The sequence below is a fragment of the Pyxicephalus adspersus genome, chromosome 8, assembly GCF_032062135.1.
Source record: "Pyxicephalus adspersus chromosome 8, UCB_Pads_2.0, whole genome shotgun sequence".
Taxonomy (NCBI): domain Eukaryota; kingdom Metazoa; phylum Chordata; class Amphibia; order Anura; family Pyxicephalidae; genus Pyxicephalus; species Pyxicephalus adspersus.
In genome coordinates, this window is record NC_092865.1 from 1,543,339 (window position 1) to 1,557,919 (window position 14,581).

At 37.9% G+C, this 14,581-nt stretch overlaps 1 protein-coding gene across 1 annotated transcript in view; it reads right to left on the reverse strand.

Annotated features, from left to right (window-relative positions):
• Window positions 1–14,581, reverse strand: part of TPR (translocated promoter region, nuclear basket protein) — a gene marked incomplete in the record, with an annotated part of 40,972 nt that overhangs the window by 16,496 nt on the left and 9,895 nt on the right. The window contains 21 exon segments of the mRNA XM_072419300.1: window positions 510–641; window positions 857–994; window positions 1,186–1,333; window positions 3,263–3,438; window positions 3,564–3,767; window positions 4,100–4,216; window positions 4,779–4,931; window positions 5,412–5,578; window positions 6,270–6,438; window positions 6,535–6,675; window positions 7,289–7,423; window positions 7,865–8,027; window positions 9,225–9,373; window positions 9,858–9,985; window positions 10,672–10,835; window positions 11,229–11,455; window positions 11,836–11,943; window positions 12,033–12,230; window positions 12,345–12,436; window positions 13,168–13,308; window positions 14,420–14,507. Coding sequence (XP_072275401.1) covers window positions 510–641; window positions 857–994; window positions 1,186–1,333; window positions 3,263–3,438; window positions 3,564–3,767; window positions 4,100–4,216; window positions 4,779–4,931; window positions 5,412–5,578; window positions 6,270–6,438; window positions 6,535–6,675; window positions 7,289–7,423; window positions 7,865–8,027; window positions 9,225–9,373; window positions 9,858–9,985; window positions 10,672–10,835; window positions 11,229–11,455; window positions 11,836–11,943; window positions 12,033–12,230; window positions 12,345–12,436; window positions 13,168–13,308; window positions 14,420–14,507 — 3,138 coding nt within the window.

Genomic DNA, 14,581 nt, shown 5'->3' on the forward strand with positions numbered 1-14,581 from the left:
TCAGATATCAGATATCAATACTAGATGATCAAATGAACTGAATTTCCTCTTGCTGAGTGAAAATGGACCAAGATTTAAACAATGGTCAAGTAAAAGTAATAGGTGTTCTGAAAAGGCATTTATTTCAGAGCTTCTTTTTCTCCTCTACATTCTGGTGCCTTGACTAAAAGCCTGCATCTGGTCACATGATCGCTGCTAGGCCAACTTTATTTACTGGAAAAAGCACTAGGAGACTTTAAACCGCAATTAACGGTTTCCTTAAATCAACAGATTTTTTTTCAGTTAATAAAATATCATATGATAGGATCTGTGTTTCTCCTTAAACTAAAATTACATGCGGTGCTACCTACTTTACTTGGTCCAGGGAATACAGGTTTTTGAAGGGGGGTGGGAGTACTGCATGTGGACCATCAAGCTGCTGTAACCCCGATACAGACAGGGTCATGGGAGGTGTTGGGAGTTATATTTGTGCAGACAGTATTTTATTTTATGTCCTGCCAGCGAAATACCTGTGTTCGGGCCCTCCAACGCTTTACATCCTCCTCAAGCAATTTCTTTTCTGCTTGTAACATGCCACTCTTCTCGCTCAGCTCAGAGTTGGACTCTTGCAATGGCAGTATATTTGATTCAAGCTTTCGGATCTGAAAATTCAAAATAAAGAGTAGTTTCTTTAATTGGAAAATATATCTAAAACCAAGAAAAGATCACCCCACCTATCAAAATGTCACTAAAGAATGATAATATAATCCTTTAATTACAATCCAGGTAATCTGTAGTCATTTATCACTTCTTATGGATGCAAATGGAACCTTTAAAAGATTATGCTAGAATACTTAACACTCAGCTGATTGCCCACCTTGGCTTGAAGTTGCTGAAGATTTTGTTCAAGCTTTTCTTTATCTTCTCTTAACAATTTATTGCTTTCTATTAGAACATTCATGGTTTCAGTTTTCTTCAAAAGCTCCTCATGCTGAGCCATGGTCTTTGCAGTCACCTGAAAGAGGAAAGAACAAGAAGTCCGTCAGCCACTGATATTTAGTTCCAAAATAGAAGCTCATGGTTGCAAGACTATACACTTTCTCCCATACTTTTATTACTGATGTGTTTGTCCCTGTAAGACTTTGCACACAATGGCACAGATCATCACACAACAAACTAAACAAGCACGACACTTTAATAACTAACCTGAACCTTTTCACGCGCTGCATTTAGGCTGTCCTGCAGCTCACCGATTTCTTTCTCCATATGCTCAATACGTTGACGATATCGAAGGCATTCAACTTGGGAAACCTCAAACCTTGCTTCAGCTATTTCCTTTTCTCGTCTTACAAATCTGAAAAAGTACAATCGACATTAGACACACTGACAAGATAAAGTCCTATACAACTATGTAAAAATGAATAAATATGCAATGGAAAAAAAATACATGGCTGACAGACCAAAACTTAATGTAGTTAAACCGACATCTAAATGATGAAATTAAAAGCTCAGCATGCAAATAGTAAATCATTATATAAAAGTGATTTCTTCCTGAGAATTTCTATTGTGTGTAAACACTTCAATGACTGGAAGCTGATTAGGCTGCTTCTAAAATCTCCATAAAATACACTTTTAAATTATGACTGATTTGTATGTACCAAAACCTGCCCATGCATTTAGTTTTTTTTTGCTTGTTCATTTTCAAACATTATTCTGATTGGCTGCTATTTCTACATTGCTTATTGAATTTGGTGCAGAGACACACTTAAGGTCTTTAGCTGTCACTGAATAAGTCTGGACTTGTGGTGTGTGTGTGCAGCTTTAGGATAGATCTGTGATCAGACTGGATTTAAAACTTAAAAGTAGATCCTTGATACCATTTATAGTCCTTTTTTCTATAAAACAAAATTGTACTTTTTAGGTCACACACAGCAAGTTTCATAGGAAATTGATGCTTCCTACTGAGTCAGATTTGTGTATAGCTTAGGTGGTTATTACTCCCTACTAAAACATTCTGATGTTTGTATTGGTTTCCCTGCACTAATCGGGTGCCTTCTCCGAGAAGAAGCCGGCCGGCTTCTTCTCAGTCCGTAGCGTGTACGTGTCCCTTGGCGATGACGTCGGCGCGTGTGCGGGAAATTCAAATTCAAACACATTTTGTATTGGATTGAATACAAACTCCTGTATCCAATCCAATACAAAATAATATAAAATAAATACAAAGTATATAACTGGTAAATTCAAATTCATATTTTGTATTGGATACAAACTCCTGTATCCAATCCAATACAAAAGAATATAAAATAAATACAAAGTATATAACTGGTAAATTCAAACGCTCATTTTTTATTGGAATGAATACAAAGTCCTGTATCCAATCCAATAGAAAATAATACAAAATATATTTATGTGGTTTTGTCTATAGGTATGTGATGTTGGACTCTGTTTTAAAATTTACCACACTAGGGAGGTGTTTTAGAAAAATATATTACTATACATTATACCGAATTATTGCATTTTCAGTATTTTTCATTTATTTATGTATTCTTGTTTAAGCTGATTTTTGTGTCTTTTATTTAATTTTATTAAAAGTATTTTTTTTTTTTTTTTACATGATTGTGTGTTTCAAACATTTTTTATATTCATGATCTCTACTAGACCCCTGTTCCGACATATTTCTGTAAGTTAGAGGTCTACAATTTAAAAAATTTTTTTATGAAAAACAGTGTACCGCTTTTGGTACAGAAATCTAGACCTCTGTGTAACGCCCCGGGTGGTTAATGAGCTGCTTTCCTCACCCCATGTATTCTTACACAATATTTATATAGCCCCAACATATTACGCAGCCCTTTATAAAACCCATAGTCATGTGACTAGCTGTCCCTCAAAGGAGCTCACAATCTAACATCCCTACCATAGTCATATGTCATTACCACAGCCTAAGGTCAATTTTGGGGGGGAAGCCAATGAACCTAACTTCATGTTTTTTGAATGTGGGAGAAAACCAGAGTACCTGGAGGAAACCCACACAAACACGGGGAAAACCTGCAAACTCCATGCAGATAGTGTCCCAACCTAGGACCGAGCACTAACCCATAAGCCACCATGCTGCACATGTAAGTTGTTCAATATCAAAGTGAACTCTTGGAGAGAATACCAAAAGCCCCCATGTTTCCATACCCAGATGGTCAACAAAGTCAAAAGCAGTAACCTGCACAGAACCAAATGTAATGGTAAAAGCAGGTTATTAAACTTTCATACAGTAGGTTTAGCTGTTTTATACCTGAGAATCTCCATCACTTGCTCCTGGGATTTCCCTTCTTCACCAAAAGACATATTGAGAGCTCCCTCCTGGACAGAGGTTACCATCTTCTTACTGAGACTCTCAATCTGGTCATGCAATAACCTGTTCTGCTTTTCCAAGTCTTCACAGCGGGACCGATTCTTGGATGCCTCATCCTTTAAAATAGAATACCAAATCATTTTTAACATAAAGAGATAAAAGAAAACACATTGCATGCAATGAGCAAAAAATAAAAAATTGTAAATAAAATTCATTGCAATATAGTATATAAAACCAATACCTTTAGTATGCGTTCTCTTTCTTCCCAGGAAGCTTTGCACTCCAAGAGCTGGGACTGAGCTTTTTGGGCAGCTTCTTCGGATTTCTGACGTGTGGCAGCAGCAGTGGTTAGCTGTTCCTTAGCAGCCTGGAGAGCTTCAACATCAGCTGCATGGAGCATTAATTCACGCTCATACTTGTTTTGTGACTCTGTAGCTATCTTTGCCTTTAAAAAAAAACAAAAAACAATGCACACATTCAGTGACACATGCCAGGGAAATTGTATCATTACTAATGTAGTTAGCATCTAAAGTATTCATGAAAGGTCTTCCAGTATGGAAAAAAAATAATTGAAAATGTACAAACATTGAGGTGTCCCCTTAGCATAGGAAAAAAAAAAATAGATCTTTAATTTCAGGGAAGGATGCACCCAATATGAACACCAAAAGTAAGAATGTAAACACCCACTGAGAATTTGCACAAATCACAAGTGATTTAAAATGGAACTAGGTCTCTTCAAAACACACAAAAAATCATCCTCTTTGTGTTAAAACTTACTTGCTCTTGACAATCCTGTCTGGCTTTCTGTTCATTACTCGCAGCAGTTGCAGCCCTCTGAAGAGCAGACTGGACCTCCGCTTGCAAACTGGAGAGACTTTGCTTAAGTTGCGATAACTAGAGGCAAAAAAGTTGTAATATATAAGGTATGTTATAAAGACACATACACACCGTAACATAAGCATTACAAAAACATTATGCAGCACTTTACAAAGTCCTTAGCCCTGCCACTAGCTGTCCATCAAAGAAGCTCACAATCTAATGTCCCTACCATAGTCATATGTCATTAATACAGGTTAAGGACAATTTTGGGGGGGAAGACAATTAACCCATCTGCTTGTTTTTAAAATGTGGGAGACAACCGGGGTACCCCCAAACAAACACAGGGAGAACCTGAAAACTCCATTCAGATAGTGTCCTGGCCGAGATTCCAACTTGGAACCCAGTGCTGCAAAGGCTGGAGTGCCAAATACTGAGCCACCGTGCGGCCCTATTCAAATGGTATGTTTGAATGACTTTTATTATTTTTTTGCAGACTTCCTTTCTGGTCTCAATGGTCTTAATTTTTTCCTAAATTTGACACTTCCTGTATGAGGCAACAAAGATGCCTTGTCATCAGCCTCTCTTCACAACTCACTATCCACTGGAACTACAAGTACAGTAACAATAGGATGAATACCTGCTGCTCCATGTTTTCTACAGACTTATGCTTCTCATCTTGAAGTTCTTGCTTCTCTTTCTCCGCTTCCACCAGCTTTTTCTCAAGCTGTGCCTGGTACTCTGATGCTTCTTTCATGCGAACTTCTATGGTTTTACGGATTTCTTCAGTAACCTATTAAACACAGGTACAAATTAAAACAAATGCACAACAATAGCTGAATAGACATATAGACAATACATCTATATAATCTGAATACAGCTCTGTATTTATATATCAAGTACATTGACACATTTGTATTGCACCACATGAATTATCATAGCACACACACATTGAAGAAAAGAACATTGAAAGGCACTGACACTGCTGTGCATTGTCTGGCTTAGGCTGATTTTAGGTGCGGTGGTTGGTAGGCAGCTCATTCAAAATAAGTACTTTAAACATTAAAAAAATGAACTGGATACAAATTTATTAAATGACTATAATGGAAACTCTCACCCCTCCATCAGAAAGAGAAGTCTGGAGGCAAATAAGTCATTTCCCAATAAAGGTATTGTGACGTAAGAATATGCTGCATTTGAGGAATGAAAAAAGATTGCAGACCTGACATATCCTGCAGGAGGCTCAAGTGGTTAATGCACCATTTTAAATTACCTGCTTTTCCTTGTTCAAAGACTCCTCCAGGCCTAGAACAACCTCTCTGTACTGATCCACATTGCTGGTGGCAGTCTTCAGCCTCTCCTTAAGGTCATTGACTTGCTCTGTAGCCTGTATAAGCTTATTCCTAATTTCCTCAAAATCTTCACCATTTTCATCTTTGTCTTGACAAAAAAAGCAAAATTAGTAAACCAAGAAACAGCAATGCAAACAAACCTCACTTCACACATCAATGCAGAAAAGAAATTTCCCAGACACAAAACAGCAGCCGTTTAAGGTTATAGGGCCACCTTACCACCAATCCAGTGGGTGAATATGCACATTTCCATTGCATTACAATAGCCAATGCATTAAAAACCACATATGTATTTTTATGTGTACAGTGTGTGCTGTGTGCAAATAAAGTTTGGCAAAGTTGTTGGCTTAAAGTGTACCTAAACTCAGAATTTTCACTTTACATAAAAACCCATTTATACAAGGTAAAAGTTCCGGGTTTTTTTTTTGTTTTTTTTTTTTAAGTGCAACACCCTTTTCTTAATCCAAAGACAGATACAGGGATGATGCAGGACCCGATGGAAGAAACCTCTGGACCCATCAACTGCTCTGCGGGATTAAAGGCAAGTGTATTTTTTATTTTGGGCACTTTTGAGTTTACTTCCTCTTTAAGCAGGTCTAGAAGTGACCCCCTTTGCAACAATGGGATACAGAAAGGTGACAGAGCCACTTTAAAAAGAGAGCAAAAAGTAAGGGAAACTTGAAGGACTGCAATCAGACATAGGTACAGGTAATACAATGAACTATTTGCTGCGTTACAGAAAATGAATTCAAAACTTCATTCAATTCCTAAATTATTACTTTGTGCAGATGACAGCTGGTTAGCTCGCGAAACCAGCTGAGTTTCCAAATTGCTCAGCTGCTGCTTCAATGTGGAAATTTCTTTGTTTGAATTCTTCAGGAGCTCCTTGGTGTTGTTGTGAAGATTTACTTCCGATTCATACTGTCTCTTGAGATCAAGAATCTGAACCTTAAAAGAAAAAAAAGAAATAATTTTTTAAATATGTAACAAGATATCAATGTGCGTCTGAGGTGTTGAGATTTTCCAGAGTTTTAGAATACGTACATCTTGGTTTCTACTCAGCAAGTGTTTCTGTTCTATTTCGTGCTCCAACTTCTTCTTAACTTGGGTTAACTCCTGCTCCAGTTTCTCCATATGATTGTTGTAGCGTTGCTTCATTTCTGTCTCAGAGCTTTCCAAAGTAACCTTTAATTAAAAAAAAGTCCTGTTTTGTTAGGGTGGAAATTTATGGAAAAAATATGGCTGCCAGGTTTATATCTTCTGAAGTCAGTAAATATATTTATGCCATTAACCTGGTTTATGTTATTACAAATAATAAATCTGGAGAGCTGTAATCTGAAAACACAACAGCAGTCTCCAAAAGCCAGGCTGAATTAAAAGTGAATTGGCAAAATAAAATAGATATGCGTTAAAAAGGCATTAAAGATCTTGGTTTATATTCTTTGAACAGAAGCCACCTTCAGAATAGAAATGACTTACTTCTGCTTTGTGAAGGACCCTTGCTCTGTGTTTAAGCAGTGGTCTCTCTGTATAGGGCTGACACATTCCATGATCAATCAGAGATATAGCTCCCCAATCAGCATTAAGTATAACCTTTGTGAAAGGCATGCCCTAGCGCTGACCCAGCAAGAGGGTAGGCCAGACCTCTGCATGCGGTTGGTGATAAATATATTAAAAACACTTGTGTTCCCGGAAAAAAGCTCCCCCTAGTCGGAAGTGTATGTGCACACTTAAAGGTGACTAAACATATAGGGTTATTGTTAGTCATATACAGTACATATCACTTGAACCTACTGACCTGAATAGTTTGCAAGTTAGTAAGCAGCAAGTTCTGGCCTCTTTGCTCTGCAAGCAATGACTCTCTTTCTTGGCTGAGGCGAGTTTCAGTCATTTTCAGAAGCTCCTTTTCACGTTTCAAATTTTCTGCCTTAACCTTGTTTGGAAAAAATAAAAATAAATCAACATACTGGATAAACATTTAAACCAGTTAGAGGAAAGGTGTTGTGGCACCCAGAACTTAAAGTCCCCCTCCCCCAAAGTTTACCTACACGTCAAAAGCACCACTGCTGGATCAAAGGCACTTCAACTATACTCCTAGGTAGTAACCACAAGAAAGTTGTATTCCTGCTAAAGGCCAAAGAGCATTTAGCATTTTTTTCTAAGCGGACTGACATTGGAGAGGGCAACTCACCATTGTTTCAGTTGCACTGAATATTCTTCAATTTATTCTATAGTATTTTACAGGTGTTCTAGAATAATGAAGCCTAACTGAAACTTGATCCAAACGTCATTCAAAACAAAAGCTGTGCAAAGCCTTACAGTTCATTTTGTTAGCTTGAGCCCCTGGTAGACAAAATGTTAATAAAATACTTACTTCTGCAAATGCTAGTTTCTCGTTTGCGGCCCTTAGATCTTGTGTGATCGTATTAATGATTTGCTCCTGTTTCTGTGTCGTGGCTGACAATTTTTGAGATTTCTCTTGTAAAGAAGTGATTTCTCGACGGTAGCACTCCACATTGTCTTGCAACATTTCGTAACTGTCCAAGTAAAGATTTAAAAATCAGCAAATCTCTAAAAACCATTGGACTATCCATGAAACAGAAAAACTGAACAATAAAGATGAACTTCAGGCACACGGTTAAATACACAAATTAGAGACTTATCAGCCAAAGGATTTTGTATTTATCCACTCAGTCCTGATACTAAAACAGTTCTGCCACACAGCACGGTCCAGTCTATATGGGGAGGAAGCCTACTGCAGGGTTAATAACAAAGGTTTATTTCCTCCCCAAGCCTGTGACAGGACAGTGAAAGAAGCAGACGACCAAGCAGCTCATCTGTTAGCAAATCACTTATTGCAGTGCTCAACCCAGAATGTTTTCTAAACCAGGTTATATTCAGGAATTTACATTGCTTTCATTTAGGTCTACTTAAGAATTAGACATTATGAAGCAGCATTCCTAGCGTTCTAATTCTGTCAGTTTTTTTATGCAAAAAGTGATGCTATTTTTTTGCAGAGAAATTTTTGTTTATATTGTGGGCCTCTAATTCTTAGGATTAACTCCCGTGTATAATAATTATATGTATTATAATCATAAATTATAATATAATACATAATTATAAATAATAAAAAAAAAACAATGAAATAATAGACAACAATGTAATCTTAAAAATAAAATACTTTAATTTTATATTTTATTTTATTTCATGTGTGGTGTTTTTGTACTGTAAAAACCATTTAAAAGCAGATTACATTGTAATCTGCTTTTAAATTTCCCGCCCGGAAACACCCCCCAATACATAACCACTCGCATTACCTGGAAGATGACACATTCTCCCGGGTGATGCAAGTGGGGATGTCCCGCCCGTCTCACCCCGACGCTGGAGCTGCTGCTCTGGACATCCCCGGAATTTGCTATTGCTTCTCACATCTGCAGTGAGATGTGAAGTCCTGCATTGTGCTTCGCATCTCACTGCTGATGCGAGCAGTGGCATGGCCGGGACCCGGGTGGTATTTAAACCGGACCGGGATCACAGTGGGACCATCCGATCGCCGCTGGAGCGCGGGGCAAAGGTAAGGGGGGCTTCTAAAATTACCCCGAGTGTGACTCGGCATTACCGTTTTTTGCATGTAAAAGCCACCCCGAGTCACACTCGGGATTACCGCTAGGGGGGTTAATTTGTGTCTTTAGATCTGCCTGGTGTCCAGCTTCATTTTAACACACAAGTATTACCGCTTAGAAGCAAATTCTAGCTGAGTGGAGATCCTAGCATTTTGAGAACGCAGCTCGGTAACTTGTTCCTGCAGTTTTTCATTCTGCTCAATAAGTATTTTATCATTTTCAGCCTTTTCTTTTCTGTAATTCTCGAAAACATCTTGAAGCTGTTAAAACACAAAACATAAAAATGGATTAAAGATCATCTCCAAGCAAAACCTGCTTAGTAAGGGGAGAAGTTAGAACATTCATGGGGTTTTTATTTATCTTTTGTACAACAATTGGGGAGATTGTCCGCACAAAACTCGTATGAACCTAAACAGAAAATTCTAGAAAGGATAGCAGGAGGGTACAAGCCTTTGCCATGCTAGCCAAGATACAGGCATTGGCTGGGGAGAAGCCAGAAAGAAAACAAATTTCACACTAGAACTGGGGAAACTAGGAGTCAGAAGTACCTAAGATGATTTTACACTGCAGATATATAACTACCGTGTTTCCCCGAAAATAAGACACTGTCTTCTATTAATTTTCTCCAAGAAATGCCCTAGGGCTTATTTTCAGGTAGGGCTTATATTTTGAGCTTTAACTGCTATTTGTTGTCAATAATAGCAACTCCCACCACCACATGCACACACAAAATCTAAGCATCACCTGTCTTAGAGCGGCCTTTGCTTCAGCAGCTTCGGTTGATTCTTGTACCAGAACTGCAGGAGTTGGGGTAGATGGGGGCTGAACAGATCCTGGTGACTTTCTAGGAGTTGAGGTCATGGAAACTTCTTCTAGAAACAAAAATAAAAGTCGTATAAATGCTCATTTGCATTATATATATATTATCAAGTGTCTTTGTCACTTGGTATCAGAGATATAACCCTTACCTTTCTGTAACCAACTACAGATTTCTCTATCTAAAGAAGATAAAACGTTGTAAACTCGAGCAAGGGTGACAACTTCAGATACAGTGAGCACGTTCACCCTAAGGCTCGGTACAAACATGCATAATTGTTGTTAGAAAATAAACAACTAAAGACCGATCAACTATTATTCACGAGAAATTCAAATGTTCAAATATAATCCACCAATAATGTACACACATTAGATATGATTGAGCGATGCAGGAAGGGACGTGTACCGCAGAACCATCCACGGACACTTACAACACAATAGACAGCAAATTATTGTCACCCAAACAGATACGCCATGACGGTTGTTCATCGGCATTGTTGCGCACTTTTTTGTTAACGATTATCAAACGATCGGTCGTAAATCGTTCGTTTCCAGCAACATTTATTGCATGTGTGTACATAGCCCAAGACAGAAGTGTTATGATTATGATATGGGGTAATCCTGCCATCATACCAACAGCAATGTGATGCATTATATTACGTTCCTGTTTTGGGCTTTGGATAAATAATAAGTCTGTTTTTCTATCTACAAATGAAATTAAATCAAACCCAACAAGCCATACCTGTTACAGGAAGTGTGACACCAGTAGTCTGAGCCAACAGTATGCGATACATGTCACGCTGTCGCATTGTAGATTCCAACATATGCATTTGATGCTGGCGGTTTTCACGAAGCTGTTCCAGTTCAGCCTGTGCATTTTCCAAATCTTTTCGTAATTCAGAAATTCTACAAAAAAGAAAACACACATTTACATAAGAGCCTAAACTAAATATTTTGACTAGGCAGAAATCTTCGATTCCACCTATTGCAATATTTATTGTTTTACAAACACACCAAAGATTTGGAAAAGTAAAAGTTCTATCTGCATCATAGAAGCAAAATGCTTTCTTTCCATTTTCTGCAGCTTGCATTAGATGACTTCCATGCTCTGCACCGTCAGCTGCAGAATGCTTTAGATGATATGGGGTCCATTTATAATAATACTGCATATTTATAAAGCTAATAATGGAGCCTACACTATTCTATGGATTCTCTTTTACCTAATACAGCAGAAAGAACATTTAAGTATTTGCCAGGTCATCTATCTGGACTTAATGCTCTGTGGGTTTCAAATCTTACTGTGAAGCAGCAACTTCTTGCTCTTCTCTCTCCTTGGCTTCTCCAAGTTCCCTCAAGGTTACCAGGAGTCTCTGGTTTTGTTCCTGTAATTCCTCAATGTTTCTGTAAGTAACTAAATGCTGAGTTATAACTTCAGAAGAGCTTGTGATATTGGCAGAGCTCACATCGCCGTCTCTTTGAACATGGTTTCCTCTCGACTCCTCCAGCTCCATTAAAAGAACTCTGATCTAGTGTTGAAAAGAAACATTTGACAATTATTAAAAATTCCAAGGCAAACAATATTTATTCACCATACTGAAGAGTAGTAGTTAACCTGGGAAAGGGCTACAGAAAACCGCTAAGATAGAAAGATCTTCTGTAATTCAGAGCTTTTTGGAAAGATAACCGATAAAAGCAGCACTAAAAGTATGAAACCAATTGGATTTTGGATCATTGGAGTTTCTATCAGGGATAAATGTGTTGCTGGTTAGGAAAATATGGGTGTCCTAAATATTAAATATTGAAATAATGTATACCCCCCCAAAATAAAACTTAAGGAACCTTAAAACATTCAATATTAAAACAAATAATAATTTCTTATAAACAAGCAAAAGGATTTAAATCTTACCTGCTGAGAAAGATCTTTCACTTGCAACTCCAGCCTTTGGTTACCTCTTTCAGCAAAAGATGCTAGCTTGTTTGCTTTATCTGTATCATTTTGCATTCGTTGAATTTCCTTGAGAAACAAAAATAGGCAAGTTGAACAAACATGTTTTCACCACCACTTTGCATGGGGTTTTCGTAACAAATAATTTAAACCTATACCTTCATTGCCTGCTCCAGTTTAGCGGACAAGCTTGCCACAGATTTCTGCATACGCTCATATTCCTCTCGCTGCCGTTTCAGAATAGGTGCCTTTGCCTCCACCTCTTTCACTATGTCATCCAAATACTTAGTGAGACGTTTATTTTCTTGTTTTTCTATCAGCAGCTGATCTTGTGCTTCCATGTACGCATTGTAAAGCTTTAAAGAAATCAAACAGATTTTATACATTACATAGGTGCCCGATGAAACATTCACCTGGATATAACAAGTGTGCCCAATAAATGTCATTCCCAGCCATCAAAGCTTTTTTACCTCCGTTAGCTTCATTCCTGGTCTTACAACTTTGGCCACGGCAGCAGCTGTAGGTGACATAGCAGTCAGTTCCTCCTCACTCAGCAGAACACCTAAAATTAAAAATAGATTTTTCCAAAACTCAGTAAGTAGATTGTTCTTAGTGTTTAGGTATTGAGGGGGTGCAAGGTTATCAATACAAGAGAATCCCCACTTATGTCTAGAACACAACACATCATTATCACAATGTTATCCGGAGATCCGTAGAACTAAAGACTACTTTTAGGAAAACATTGAATGGTTTAAAATTCATTTTTTTTTTTTTTACTAAACTGTCACCAAGACCCTCCCTATCCTTGTGCAACAACACCTACTCATGGTTTTGTACCTGTGGAGTAGTGGTGTCCCTCTGGCAGCTCTGCTGAACTATGAAAAACTCTACATTTCCCAGAAAGTAGATAATGTTTGGGATTTCCATTAAGTATAGAGGAATCTGTAAGACACTGGAAAAACTAATGCAGCCACTACTAAAGCAAAACTTTCATTTCTGGGTTGGGATTTTTATTAGTTTTTATTCCACCAGCACTCACTTTTTTAGTTTTCTGGAGCAAGTTTTTAAAAGCCATAAAAAGTACAAAATAAATACAGTTGTGTTTTACTGTAGTAGAACAGACTGGAAAGTAGTCAATGAAATTTTTCTATTTGCTTTTTTATTTTAGTGGTACCCAACTATATTTCTAGCACTGAATATCTAGGAGTGAGGGGTGATACCTCTGGAGCCACTTGGATGTTTCCCCATGGCTAGCCTGGACAAGAATTAGTTCTGCTCTTTATGCTCAATTACCTTTTCTTTTGGTGGAACAAAGCAAATCATTGGCATTTTCAAGCTCCTTCTCCAGTTTGCTAATTTTCTCTTTAAGGTCTCTCTCAACCTGATGTTTTGCAGCTTCCAACTCAGACATTTGATCCTGGAGAGTCTTGTTGGCTGTAGTAATTAAATCATAAAGTAAAATTAAACATTTAGTAACATGGACATTTTTCTCTATAGTTCCCCAAAAGAAATAAAGCCTTAAAAAATTATATATTTGCTTTAACACACTTAAGGTAAAAAAAAAAAAAAAAAAAAAAACCTCCTTGTTCGATGCCTCTTAGCATTGTTCCACGATCTTCCAGTCGGGAGAGCAAACTGTAAACACTAGGATGCAAAAATGCTTTGACTACATGTCCTATCATTTAATGTGTAAATGTCCTAGTTATGACACCTCCAGGCATGTGCACAATACTTCCAGTTAGTTAATCATTATGCACATGGGCATTTGGACAGAACAGGCATATGCAACACAAGAAATGGCACCCAGTGGAATGTAATGATATGGACTTGGGCAGCATAGCATACTTCATGGTGGATACATTTAGTTTTCTAAGAGTAGGACGTAATCATTGAAAGTCAAGAGCTTGTTTTGCTGAAATAAAAAGGCCCAAAAGAAAATTAGAAACATGAGGGATGCTTCCTTTTTATCAGTTTTAATACATAGCTAAGGTCCATTGCCTGCATAACACACATTCAGACTGCCACGCCGAGATGTGGGACACCAAGCAAGCATTCCAGATTGTGTTTAGCCAATAAGGCTGTGATCCCTGTGTTAAATATCAACTTTTGATTTTGGCTGGAGTTTACCTTCAAAAGGTGCTTAAAGACTTGTGTTATACCTGTATTGTAAAGATTTGGATACAGTGGGTCTTATTTATTAAAGCTCCCCAAGGCTGGAGAGGATACACCTTCATCAGTGATGCTGGGCGATCCTGGAATGGATTTCTTTCAAATGTTTTGGAATCCTGGACCAGATCCATTCCAGGTTTGCTGGATCACCCAACTTCACCCATAAAGGTGTATCCTCTCCAACCTTGGAGAGCTTTAAAAAAAAAAAAAAACAGGCCCAGTAACTTGACACAAAACAAGCTCAGATTACCCAATTGTGCACAAGTATGATACAAAAGCCAGATGGGAAATCATTGCCTGACACATTAGCCACCAATGTACCACTATTTGATGCGATAGGCTAAGAAAACAAATAGTGCACAAAATTGCCTCTTACCATCTCCAGATTCCCTAAGGAGTTTATGAAGTTCCTCCACTGCTCTGGTTAGTTCTGCACTCTTGGCCTCTGAATCATCAGCTGCACTCTGGACAGAAAAAAAAATCAAAACAGAAATCAAAGAAAAGAATAAACATTGTGCTCACTGCATTTGTAAAGCTC